This window comes from Muscardinus avellanarius, assembly GCF_963383645.1.
Source record: "Muscardinus avellanarius genome assembly, chromosome: 1".
Classification (NCBI taxonomy): domain Eukaryota; kingdom Metazoa; phylum Chordata; class Mammalia; order Rodentia; family Gliridae; genus Muscardinus; species Muscardinus avellanarius.
This window is the reverse complement of record NC_137786.1, coordinates 124,376,737-124,390,512: the sequence shown is the minus strand read 5'-3', so window position 1 is coordinate 124,390,512 and position 13,776 is coordinate 124,376,737. Positions and strand designations below refer to the sequence as shown.

Below are 13,776 nucleotides of genomic sequence, written 5' to 3'. Positions count from 1 at the left end.
ACTACCTCCTAGTGACTTGATACAGAGAGCAACTGCCCTGTGTGAGAAAGTCACTCACAGATCTATTCTCCAGATTTGGAGAAGTCCTCTTGGCTTTCTTGCAATCTTTAGCTATCTTTATCTACATTTTTATGAATGGTGTATGACACCAGATTATAGCCCAGGAGAGGGACACAAATCCCTCAAGAACATATTATGTTGCAGTCAACAGGTTCCAGAGCTACAGGGAAATTTCACAAGCTGAAAATGATCCCCAAGAGTACACCTCAGATTATGTTGAAACACAAAGAACATTTGCAAAATTTGCTTCAGTAAAAATAACATCCCACATCTCTAACTTTTGCTTCTGAGCTCAATATTCAGTAAGCTTTCAGACTGTTCTTGCCCCACACAACTAGCCTGAAATGACTCACCCATGGAGATAAATTCCACCTCTTCAAAGGGGAGGTGAAGTTTTACTTTTCTTAAGACCATTCAATTATAATAACACAAAAACTCATATAAAATATGTATTCATATACTATTTGTGTGAGTGGGTATTGAAGAGGGGTTAGAAGATTATTATCTTCTCAAAGAATTCAAAGAGGAAACAATAACCCTGGCTCACTGAACCCAAATGCCACAAAGATTGATTAAGTGAATGTAGGACTGAAGGGAAAGATACACTGAATCATATGTTCATATGAACAAAGGTTCAAGAACTCACATCAAAGTGTGTTCTCGAGGTGCTGTTTGCAGGATTCGGGGCTCATATATTGAGGTACTTGTAAAGTGGCTCTGTGAATGTTTACTCATATTTCTGGGTACTTTCTAAGACATAATTAAGTGGATGACATAATTCCGAGAATGGTTACTCTGATTACTGGCCTAGCACATGGAGCATTTATACACATCCACCTAGTCCTATTGGGTAAGTGTTGCCCTATAAAGAAAGGACTCTTCTGAATTTTTGGTTGGTAAGAGCAGAGATGGAGAAAGCCTCAGAATAAGGGTAAAAAGAAATGGTGGACTTTATTCCTCTGAGAATGAGGACAAGACTGCCCTCCCTCACCACCTCTGCTCAATATCACACCCGGGGGGGGGGGGACGACATACCATCCAGCAGTCCCAGTGCTGGATGTATTACTGAAGAAGTAGCAACCAGCATGTTAAAGAGACATCTGCACTCACGTGTTTACTGCAGCATTAATCACACTAGCCAAGATGTGAAATCAGCAGATTAATGGATCCACCAACAGATGAGTGGATTCAGAAAATGTGGTATGGAGACACAATTGAATACTATTCCCCTTAAAGAATAAGGAAATCAGCTGGACACTGTGGCATATGTTGGTAGTCCCCACACTTGAGAGGCTGAGATGGGAAGATCAGTTTTGGCAATTTAGTGAGACCTCAGCAACTTAGCAAGACTCTGTTTCAAAATTAAAAAAAAATAAGGTTAGGGGTATAATTTAGAGGTAAAATGGCTGTGGATTCAATACCTAGTATCAGAAACAAAAAAACAAAAAACAGGAAATCTTGGTATTTGTAACAGTCTGGCTAACCGGGAGAACATTATCCTAAGGGAAATAATCTAGGAAGAGAAAGACAAGTACTCTGTGATTTCATTTATATATACTATCTAAAAATTCAGATTTATAAACATAGAAAGTAGATGTATGGTTAACAGGGGCTCTGAGGGCAATTGGACATTGATCAGAGAATCCAAAATCATTCCGTCCAGTAAAAATGTGCAGTATAATTATTCTAGTTAACAGCAACATATCATATAGTTGAACATAAAGAAAATAGATTTTAAGTTTCTTCATCACAAACACGATATGCATGTGAGACACTGACTAGATTATTTAGCCATTTTACAATGAAAACATATATTAAAATATGTTTATACCATAAATATACAAAATTTTTAATTTTTAATTGAAATAAAACCTAAGAAATAAATATAGACCACAGTTAATAATACTACAACAATAATAGTAAGATGTAAGTAAAATAGTAAGATGCAAATAAAAGGGAATAATAGAGACAACTGAGTACGGAAATTTTGTAGTATCATTAAAATTTTTTTAATGAAGGAAACACTTCCATTGAATTTATGCACATATATGAAGTTAATAATGCCAATCATAATATCATGTATGAGGAAGAGGAGGGAGGTAGGAGCTCAGGGAAAGCCCACGAAGTGCTGTGTGCATGTATGTCTTTATCACTCGGAACTACATTATGATGTGAGACTACAGTGCACCAACAAAAGTATTTTAATAAAAGAAAAATTAAATAATTTAAAACTGTCCTAAAATAAAGTTGACTTTAAAACATGAAAAGGACATAGTGCATACTCAGAGTAGAATGTTGTCAATTCAAGGCCAGTTTGAGCTTACAGAGAACTAACAAGTGTACATGAGAATGAAATTAGAGGCAACCAGAGGGTGTGAAGTGGATATTGAAGATGTCTGTTATGATTATCATTCAGTGTACTTGAGTCCCTGTACACTGGGACTAAGTGTTTGTACATTCTAACATGTACTTAGGGCCTGAAAATGTCTACTGGACAAGCACAAGGAAAATAAAAACTTGGCCTTCATTTTGCATCTTTTACTCTGAGCCACCTTTAATTGTAGGAACATGTCTGATTGATAAACAATTTGTGATGAGTCCAAGTTACTCCCACCTCAAACAACAGCAACTTTCTTATCCCAGACAAAACCTTATCAACCAATTCTGAGATAATGACCAACCAGATCACAGTCTGACCAAAACTGTGTAATTTTGTTTATTTCTGGGCCCCTTTGTCTATATAATCTAGAAGCTCATGTCAATTCGCCTGAAGACAGAGCTAAGGATGTGGGTGCTCTTCTCTTCCTGCTGCAACTACAATTAGCACTCTTTTCCTGTTTCTTACCATTATTTTTTTCTGTTTGGTTTATGGAGCAACTGGCAGGACATGATTAGTTCAGACTTTGGGACTCTAGTGACAACTACTGTGTCCCATTGGAGGATAAGTCACTCAAGCAAGTGGATGAAAATGAAAACACCCAGGCACCATGAAAGTTCCATAAACAGTAGATGCTTAGATGAAACGAAGGCAGCATCTGAAGCAAAAAAAGAGGGGTGGTGTGAGGGTGGTTATTTGGAGCTTCAAAGATGTATTCTCTGAAAAATGACATTTAAGATTCTTATAACCTTTAAAGTGTACTTTTCTAGGTCCCATTTTGACACAGTTTTTGTTGGTTCTCTGGAGATATGCTTGTAATAATAAGTAGGTCAAAATTTTGTTTAGAGAATTATTTAACTGAACTTAAGTGAAATAAATGGATTTACACTAGAAGGTTTGGTTTGGGAGAGAGAGAGAGAGAGAGAGAGAGAGAGAGAGAGAGAGAGAGAGAGAGAGTGTTTGAGTGTTTTACTGGAGATTGAACCCTGGAGTTTTGAGGTACAACCCAGGTCATATTATTTTTTATTTTGAAAGTGTTTCACTAACTTTCTAAGACTGGCCTTAAACCTGGGATCTGGTAGGAAACATACTAAGTATTGTATACATGTATATTCCTATCATCCTATACCTTAGTATGATGTATAATTATAATGTACCACTAAAATAGAGTTTGTTAATCACTGCTATCACTGCTGGCAGATGGACTTTTTGTTATGTTAAGGATTATACTTTATCAAACATATGGAAGAAAGTGGAAAAGGTAATGGAGATAGCATTGATGGCCTATGCATTCATGTCATGTATTTCTTCTGATTTGCTTCTGACTGCTACTATGAAAAAAAACCTTAAAAGCCAACACCATTAAAAAGGCCATGAGAGCCAGGCATGGCGGCACACACTTGTAATCTCCATGCTTGGGAGGCAGAGACAGGAGGATCACAAAGCCAGCCATGCTGGCTTAGAAGACCCTGTTTCCAAATAAAAAGCATAAAATAGGCCTGGGAGTGTATCCTGGAGGTAGAAGGGTTTTCAGGATCCCCAATACCACCAAAAAAAAAAAAGGCCATGGGAAAAGTAATAATGCCCATATCACCCCACTAAACAAACAGAAATGATGACAGATTGTCCAAAATGAAATAGATCAGCTCGTACAATGTGATATCCAAAGACTTGGATGTAATTAATATCTTTCATGTTATTTCTTTTCACAAGAATTTTCTTCTCCTCAGCATTTTCTTCAGGGCAACACTGACATCCTTATTCCTCAGGCTGTAGATCAGGGGGTTCAGCATGGGAACAACGATAGTATAAAACACAGAGGACACTTTTCCTTGGTCCATGGAGCTGACTGATGAGGGCTGCAGGTACATGAATGCAGCAGAACCAAAGAAGACAGCGACGGCCGAGATGTGGGAGCTGCAGGTGCTGAAGGCTTTGGACCTGCCCTCAGTGGAGCGAATGCGCAGGATGCTGGCCAGGATGAAGATGTAAGAGCCAAGGATGGTTAGGGTTGGGGCGAGGATATTGATTCCGCTAAAGATTAGAATCAGCAATTCATTGACATAGGTGCTAGAGCAGGAGAGCTTTAAGATAGAAATTAGATCACAGAAGTAATGGTTGATCACATCCAGCTTGCAGAAGTGAACCCTAATCATGCAGCCCGTATGAACTGATGCACAAGCCACAGCTATAACATACACCCCTAAAATCAGGGAAAAGCAGGTCTCATGGGACATGATGGCATGGTAAAGTAAGGGCCTACTAATGGCGACATAGCGGTCATACGCCATTGCAGCCAACATGTAACACTCCGCAATAGCAAAGACGAGGAAGAAGTAGAGCTGAGTCATGCATTCAGGGTAGGAGATGATGTTCTTCTCCACCACAAAGTTCACCAGCATTTTAGGAGTAATGACAGTGGAATGACAGAAGTCAATGAAGGACAGACTGCTTAGGAGATAGTACATGGGGGTGTGCAGGTGAGAGCTGAGCCCAATCAGTGTGATCATGCCCAGGTTCCCCACCACGGTGAGCACATAGATTCCCAGGAAGAGTAGGAAGAGGGGCAGCTGGAGCTCTGGCTTCTGTGAGAGCCCAGCCAGGATGAAATCAGTCACTGTGGAATGATTTCCTGCTTCCATGTTCTCTGTTGAGCCTTTGATGGGCAAAGAAAAACATAATTGTTAGAGTTGATGATATTCTCCTTGAGAGGAGAGGACACCCTTTCTTTCTGTATGATCATTTCACTCTGAATCTATTTATTTAAGTGACATTTGCCTCAATTTAATATTTATTTTCTTCTCAAATGTAATAATGATTCTACATAAAAATATACTTATCATATTTGGAAACCTTGAACATGGCTCTTTCCAGTTTGAAGATTTTAATGACTTTCAAGAAAATATTCCTAGGTTGAGACTCAGAAACTCTTATATTTACAGAAGGCAATGTTAACTGAACATACATGGCTGAGCAGCAATTTGAAGCAAGCAGCAAAGTCTGAGGGCACCAACTCTTAATAACCTGAAACCAATTTCTGGCAAGAGTGAACAAGAAATCTTCTTGCCAAACTTTTCAGTTTTTTAGATGGTGGTAGGATTAAGGATTTCTGTGTAAAATCTTCAGATTCTCAAGTCTTATTGAGCTGGAGCAATGTGTGCAATGGTGACTGTGCACATCACTAGGGAGCGGCCCACAGCTCTTTTGTGATAGTTGGGTCAACTCTGCCTTCCGTTGAAGGAAGCAGAAAGGAAGCTGGCTACATGGCCAGGTTTTAATGTCAGCAGGCCCATGTTCATATTGTGACTTCACCATTTACTGACACCTTTGCATAAGTAAAGAGATGTATATGTTATGACTTTCAAATCTGTAAGAGAGAACAATATTTACCTCATAATAAAACTGGCTGACACTTATCAATCAAAAAGTGAGCATGAATAAGAATTCCGTTAATATCCGTTTAAATTCTACTAATTGGAAAATAAGTGATAATTACTGATTTCAAATTACAGAAACAGAAATTTCGATTTTTTTAAATATCCATGAATGTTTTTTCTTTCTTTTTTTTGTGGTACTAGAGATGGAATCCAGAGGCATTCTACTTTCTAGCTACCCCTCAGCTCTATTTTTTATTATTCATTCTCCCCCCCCTGAGGATGGAACCCAGGGACATTCAACCTCCAAGCTACACCCCTTGCCCTACTTTTTTTTTATTCTCTATTTTGAAACCGTCTCACTGAGTTGCACAGGCCTCACTAAGTAGCTGAGGCTGTCCACGAACCGCGATCCTCCAGTTTCAGCCTCCCGAATGCTGGGATTACAAGCATGCGCCACCATGCCTGGCTTTTTTATTATTCTTTATTTTGAAACAGAATCTCACTGAATTGCAAAGGGCCTCACTATATAGCTGAGGCTGTCTGCCATAAACCTCAATCCTCCTGTCTCAGCCTTTTGAATGCTGGGATTACAAGTGTGTACTACCGGGCTAACATCTATGAATTAGAAGGAAGTACAAAGCAGAGATAATAAATCAGAAAACAGAATTACTAATTTGGTTCCCTTTCCTATTAAATAGTGAATAATTTAACTATCACACACAACAAAGTAAAATTACAAGTGGATTGGATTTTAATTATAAAAATATAAAATATGAATAATCAGAACAATTCTAACACATTTTTACAACAAAATTAAACTGAAATTAATCAGATATGAACATAAAAGCTAAACTATAAAGCATTTGGAAAAACAAAATCACAAAAAATAATCTTTATAATCATAGAGTTTAAGATTCTTAGAATATAAATGCACAAAAATAAAAAAGAAAGAAAACCTCATAAATAAAATTTCAATTATTTTTATCAACATTAAAAATAAAATTACAAAAACCATTAAGAAAATGAAAATCTAGGTAATACACATTTCTGAAAATGGTATTTTATTTAAACATGTAAAACATATAATTTTTACAATAAAACAACAAAATTTAAAAAGTTAGTGTGCTATTTGAACAAATATTTTATAGAAAAAGATACATAAAAGGATATGAAAATAGATCCAATGACCTTTGTCATCAAGAAATAAAAATTAACACTATAAAGAAAAACCACTACAAATTTATGTTGGAATGAAAAAAGATAAAACAAAATAAAACCACCAGGAGATATGAAGGGTTGGTGAGGACCAGTTATGCTTGTCACACAAAGTTGGCATAGAGAGTAAAAATCATTCAACCATTTTGGAAAACAGTTGGGCAATTTTTCTTTTAAGCATAAACATATATTGGCTATATAATACTACATTTCTGCTTCTCAGTATTTGCCCAGGAATTATGTAAACAATTGTCTACACAGAGACTGGTGCAAAAATGTGCTTGGAAGGTTTGTTCATAACAATTCAAAATTAGAAATCTCTCAAATGTTCTTTAAGGATGAATTGATGTTTGTCTAGTATTCACGATGCCCTGGATCCAATCCCTAGTACCAAACAGCAACAACAAATGTAGAGTATACGGTGATTTCTGTTTTTTTCATTCTTGAAATCAGTCAGTTAGGGTTCTTATATTTTTGTCATGATCCAAGTTTTGGATTTTATTTTATTTTTTAAATTTTTTATTGGTGCACTGTATTCATACATCATAATGGGTATATAAAAGACTTGCGTAGACATACATGCACACATCACCCAGTTAGCCCCTACCCAACCCCCACCCCATTCCCTCCCCATCCCTCCTTCCCATGCTTGGCTTAGTAGTTGACAACTAATATTATAGCAATTTATCCAAAATTAACAATGATAATCTCACATAACAGATTCATTTGTCTGATATCAAGCTTTTGATCACTTAGAGATAACATTTCAATATTTCTTTTTGTTTTCTTTCTTACCAGAGGTTTTTTTCTTTTTTATGAGTTATGTTTATATGTTTATTTTATTTAAATTATTCAATATTGATTGTTTTATTTCCTATATTTCTGTAATATTATTTCTTTTCTTTTCTTCTCTCTCTCTCTTTTTTTTTTTTTTTTTTTTTTTTTGGTGGTACTGGGTTCCTGGAAGCCCTTCTACCTCCGGGCTACACTCCCAGGCCTATTTTTTATATTTTTTTATTTGGAAACAGGGTATCCTAAGCCAGCGCGTGTGGCTGGCTTCGAACCTGCGTGATGCTCCTGTCTCGCCTCCCAAGCGCGGGGATTACAAGCGTGCGCCACCACTCCCAGCCTTATTTCTTATTCTTTAACTAACCTCTTTTAAATGCAAGCTTGAGTCAATCTTCAACTTTTATTCACTTCTGATATAAACCTGTAAATTATGATTTTCCCCAAAATATTTACTCTAGTGCATCTCAAAAATTTTAATATATCAAACTTATTATTTAATTCACTTTTAAATATCACTTCACATTTTAATATTTCATTTTTCATTGTCTCATGGGATATGTAGACATTAATTATTTTCAGATATTGAGGTTTTGTCGGGGCCCACTCGGCAGGACCGAGGTGGCACCCAGGCTTGTTGCCAGTGTGGACTCAAGATGGCGCCTGGGCTTGCAGCCAAGTCACGAGGCTCACGAGGCTGGCGGTGCCCTGAGCCTGCGCAGTGAGCCCTATCAGGCGCCTTACGGATAATTAGTGACACAACGCCTCGTGCTACCACCTGCCCGCCCAGGAGAAGGTTAAAAAGCGCGCATGCCCTAGCGGGAGGAAGGAGAAGGAAGGAGAAGGAGCTAAGAGGGTTGGTGGACAGGAAGAGCAGTTTCTTGGCGGACTGCTCTGGGCTCCGAGCTGGGACGGACATGTTCACAAAGCCACCATTGTGACCGGTGTGTGCTGCAGCAGAGACGTAGAGTGCCAGAAGGAGGGTTGGTGGAGTGATGAGGGAGAGGATAGAAGACTGATGTTGTTTTTACCTGAGAGGGCGTTGAGAGAGCATTAAAGAGGAATGGTAACTGTACAAGAACCTGGGGTAATAAAACTGCTTGAGGAAGATCGTGTAAGAGTCGTCACTGCGCACGACAAATGGTGGCCCGTACGGGGAACTTCGCTTTGATCAGAACCTCGGCAGTCCCGGGCAGCCGGCTGGTAAGTACTCCTTTGACTCCGAAAAGGGAGGAGGAGGCTCCATTAAGGAGGATATTTTTTAGTATTTTCCCCGATCAAAGGGGGCTCCATTAAGGAGGATATTTTCCCCGATCAAAGGGGGCTCCATTAAGGAGGATATTTAGTAAATAAGGCTCGCGGATAAGCGAGGCTCGCAGAAAAGCGAGGGACAGCGCTGTATTTTCCCCGATCAAAGGGGGCTCCATTAAGGAGGATATTTTCCCCGATCAAAGGGGGCTCCATTAAGGAGGATATTTAGTAAATAAGGCTCGCGGATAAGCGAGGCTCGCGGAAAAGCGAGGGACAGCGCTGTATTTTCCCCGATCAAAGGGGGCTCCATTAAGGAGGATATTTAGTAAATAAGGCTCGCGGATAAGCGAGGCTCGCGGAAAAGCGAGGGACAGCGCTGTATTTTCCCCGATCAAAGGGGGCTCCATTAAGGAGGATATTTTCCCCGATCAAAGGGGGCTCCATTAAGGAGGATATTTAGTAAATAAGGCTCGCGGATAAGCGAGGCTCGCGGAAAAGCGAGGGACAGCGCTGTATTTTCCCCGATCAAAGGGGGCTCCATTAAGGAGGATATTTTCCCCGATCAAAGGGGGCTCCATTAAGGAGGATATTTTTTAGTGTAAGCAAGTTAGAGAATCGGGCTGGTCCTGATTCGACTCCCTCTCCTAATCCGCCACCATAGATGGAAGACACCTGAGGTTAGTTGGAAAAGGCGCCTAATGTGTAAAGGATAGGTCAGAAGATTAGTTCCTAACGTAAGAGTTGTAAGCTGCTGCTCGGTACCGTAGAGATGAGTTGTTTTCTTTAAGATCTTTGGGGAATTATTTCTACTTTCCCTCTTCCTTTACCTTGGTTAATGATAGTTTAGGTTGTTTTATTGATACCTGTTTTCTGACTTTCTGCTATGCTTCTATGCATCCTTGGAGACTTTGGAATTTCTGCTCTTATTGCTGTAATTGTGGCCTCTGTGGCCGTGGCAGTTATTGCAGCCACTATGAATGCTCTATCCTCACATGTGGCTGCTGGCATGGCTCAGCAAGCTCAATTATCTGGACTATATGTATAACGTATGTGCAGTATCAGAATTTCTCCCATGCAGGCAATTTGTTTCGTCAATTAAGCAAGACGCTTCTAGGAACTTGGAGCCGTGAATTTGAACACACCATGATTGAGCTACGAGCGTCCATCGCTGCAATTAATCCTACCCGCGTAGAAGTCGCTGCAGTACAACAATGGATGGACTTGATACATGGAACATTGGGTTTTTTAAAAGACTGGGGTGGCATGGCGTTCTGGGCATTCTTGCTGGTGGTAGCATGATGTTTCATGGTTGGATATATCAGGCGAACTCGACAACGCGCACTGCAACCACAGCGCATATTGGTGCAAGCTCTGGCAGCCCTAGAAGCTGGCTTATCTCCCCATGTACGGCTCAGTATGCTGGATCGGTAGTCAGTGACGGGTAAGATCGTCCCCGGGACCTTTCAACCTAAGACAGGGAAATAATCATGCTATTGTTCTCCCAATGACGGGTAAGAATGGTCCTTGAGGGTCGGCAACCTAAGACAGGCACGATCCCGAGCCTTATTTTAATAAAACAAAAAGGGAGATATGTCGGGGCCCACTCGGCAGGACCGAGGTGGCACCCAGGCTTGTTGCCAGTGTGGACTCAAGATGGCGCCTGGGCTTGCAGCCAAGTCACGAGGCTCACGAGGCTGGCGGTGCCCTGAGCCTGCGCAGTGAGCCCTATCAGGCGCCTTACGGATAATTAGTGACGCAACGCCTTGTGCTACCACCTGCCCGCCCAGGAGAAGGTTAAAAAGCGCGCATGCCCTAGCGGGAGGAAGGAGAAGGAAGGAGAAGGAGCTAAGAGGGTTGGTGGACAGGAAGAGCAGTTTCTTGGCGGACTGCTCTGGGCTCCGAGCTGGGACGGACATGTTCACAAAGCCACCATTGTGACCGGTGTGTGCTGCAGCAGAGACGTAGAGTGCCAGAAGGAGGGTTGGTGGAGTGATGAGGGAGAGGATAGAAGACTGATGTTGTTTTTACCTGAGAGGGCGTTGAGAGAGCATTAAAGAGGAACTGTACAAGAACCTGGGGTAATAAAACTGCTTGAGGAAGATCGTGTAAGAGTCGTCACTGCGCACGACAAGGTTTTATTTATTTCTTTTTTAAATGTCTGTCTTAATTTCATTGTGGTCACTGAACATACTTTAAATTATATGTGACTGTAAATTGCTGAAATTTTCTTTATAATACAGAATATGGACAGTTTTATAAACATTCCTAGTAAATTTTTTTTGTGTGTATTGGGGTTACTGAAAGTTGAACCCAGAGGTGTTTTACCTCTGAGCTACACCACAGCCCTATTTTTTTTTAATTTTTTTTTTTTTTTTTTTTGGTGGTACTGGGGTTCCTGGAAGCCCTTCTATCTCCGGGCTACACTCCCAGACCTATTTTTACATTTTCATTTTTGGAAACAGGGTCTCCTAAAGCCAGCGCGCGCGGCTGGCTTCGAACCTGCGCGATCCTCCTGTCTCCGCCTCCCAAGCGCGGGAATTACAAGCGTGCGCCACCACGCCCGGCTTTTTTTTTAATTTTGAAATGGGGTCTTGCTAAGTTGCTGAGGGCCTCTCTACTTTGCTGAGGTTGGCCTTGAACCTCAGATCCTCCTGTCTTGGTCTCCAAGGACTGGGATTATAGATGAATACCACCATGCCTAGTTTCACAGTAAATTTTAAAAGAACATGTTTTCTGTTTGTAAAGGCACATAATATTTTGATTATATCCAATTCACTTATGATACTGTTGAGATATTTCATATGCATAGTGAAATTTTTGTCTGCTCTTCTAATAGTTGTTGAGAGAAGTATGTTATTGTCTCTCACTAAAATTATATTTTCTTTTTCCCTTTAATTGTTCAAATATTTCATCAAATCCTTAATAACTATGGAATAGGCCATTTTTATTTAATAGTGTATCTTGTTTAACATACTTTACTGATATTAGCATATCATAAACTTTATTTTTGATTAATTTTTATAAATCAGATATTCACCATTCTTTTCTATATTCTTATATTAAAATGTCTCTTTGGAAAGAAGCTATAAATGAAATAAAAACTTAAAATAGTGTCATATAAAATAACAATAAGTTAGTATTAAGTACTTAATAATGTATCTAACAGCATGTGTGCTTATCATCAAATACCTAAGAATGTATCTCACAAGATACAAAAAATGCTTATACATTGAGTCTTTTAAGTGATATTGATAGAAATTTGAGAAACTCTTAGTTAGAAGAGGGATCTACCATTTTCATAGATTCCCTTATTGTAAAGATAATAATTGTCTCCAGCTTACAAAAGAGGTTCAGCATAATCCAGTTCCAGGGTATGTCATATAAGAAAATAATACCTCAAGATATAGGTAAAGCCCCCAAATGATCATTTAGCTAATTCTTTTCACCTTTCAGAATTTATGGAAAATAGTTGGGCTCAATATTATTGGAGAATCCAGATGTTGATTTTCCAATGGTTGCAAACATTGGACTCTAGAAATGCAAGATAAATGTTGGACTGTGCTTCATATTCAAAACCCTTTCTCCTTGAATTGTCTCCACTTAACATCCATCTACAGGATCAGTAAGTAATATCTCTCTAGCACCCTGCTTGTCTCAATTCAGAGAATTTTATGTCAAAATGAGATTTCAGTTCATCTTTATCCATATAGGCAGATGGCATAGGCTCTTATGATTGTGGGTAAGACACAGTATGGGATGGGTTGCTTTATAGTTAGATGTGTAATATTTTTAAGCACAAAAACTGTATTAATTAAGGAATTTCTCAGAGAGGTTGATCATCAGAATCACCAAGGGAGATCAAAGTATTAATAAAAATGATAAATATAAAAATGTAAGCCTGTGTACAAGTAAAAACATGAGTTCTTTAATCACCTTCCTGTTCTCTTGGCCCTCTTCTCCAGAAATGAGTAATCTCTGTAGATTAGCTTAAGGACATTGTGTTTCTTGTTCTCTTGAAGGTTACTTTTATAGCTCTAAATAAAGGGCTTATCTTGGTATTTCTAGAATTAACAACTTTGAATAGCATATCTATTTTCCACACTAGTGAGATTACATTAGTTAAATGAGTACAATCCTTCCTTTCCCATTCTAATATAGAATATCTTAATAGGTATATCTTATTTCATGAGTTTTCTTAGTAGCTCTTCGAACAGTGCAAAAATTCTCAAAGATCCACTCATCAACTTTAAAAATCCTCTTAAGACACATAGATTCTGGCTGTTTTATTGCTTTAATATAAATTTTCTACTTCTATACCAGACTTAGTAATTAAATCAGAATCTCAGAGGATGAGGCCTGGAAATTTTTGACTCTCCAAAAATAAAATAAAATGGATAGAACCAGAGAATATGAGATAAGATTAGTCAGACTCAGAAAGTCAGGGTTTATATATTTTCTTTCTTATATAGAAACTAGCTGGGCATGGTGGCACACGTTTGTAATCCCAGCACTTGGGAGGCTGGGACAGGAGGATCACAGAGGTTCAAAAGCCAGCCTCTGCTACTTACTGAGGCTCCCAGCAACTTAGTGAGACCCTTTTTCCTAATAAAGTATAAAATAGGTCTGGGAGTATAGCCCAGAGGTAGAAAAATCCCTGGGTTTCACTCTCAGGACCAAAAAAAAAAAAAAAAAAAAAAAAGAATCTTATGT

At 39.0% G+C, this 13,776-nt stretch overlaps 1 protein-coding gene across 1 annotated transcript; it reads right to left on the bottom strand.

The window, feature by feature from the left end:
* Positions 1–4,143: 4,143 nt before the first annotated feature.
* Positions 4,144–5,079, bottom strand: LOC308271860 (olfactory receptor 8G5-like; the record flags this gene model as incomplete). Its single annotated transcript, XM_080708475.1, has 1 exon — positions 4,144–5,079. The coding sequence occupies one exon, from the start codon at positions 5,077–5,079 to the stop codon at positions 4,144–4,146; it is 936 nt and encodes a 311-aa protein (XP_080564601.1).
* Positions 5,080–13,776: the final 8,697 nt, after the last annotated feature.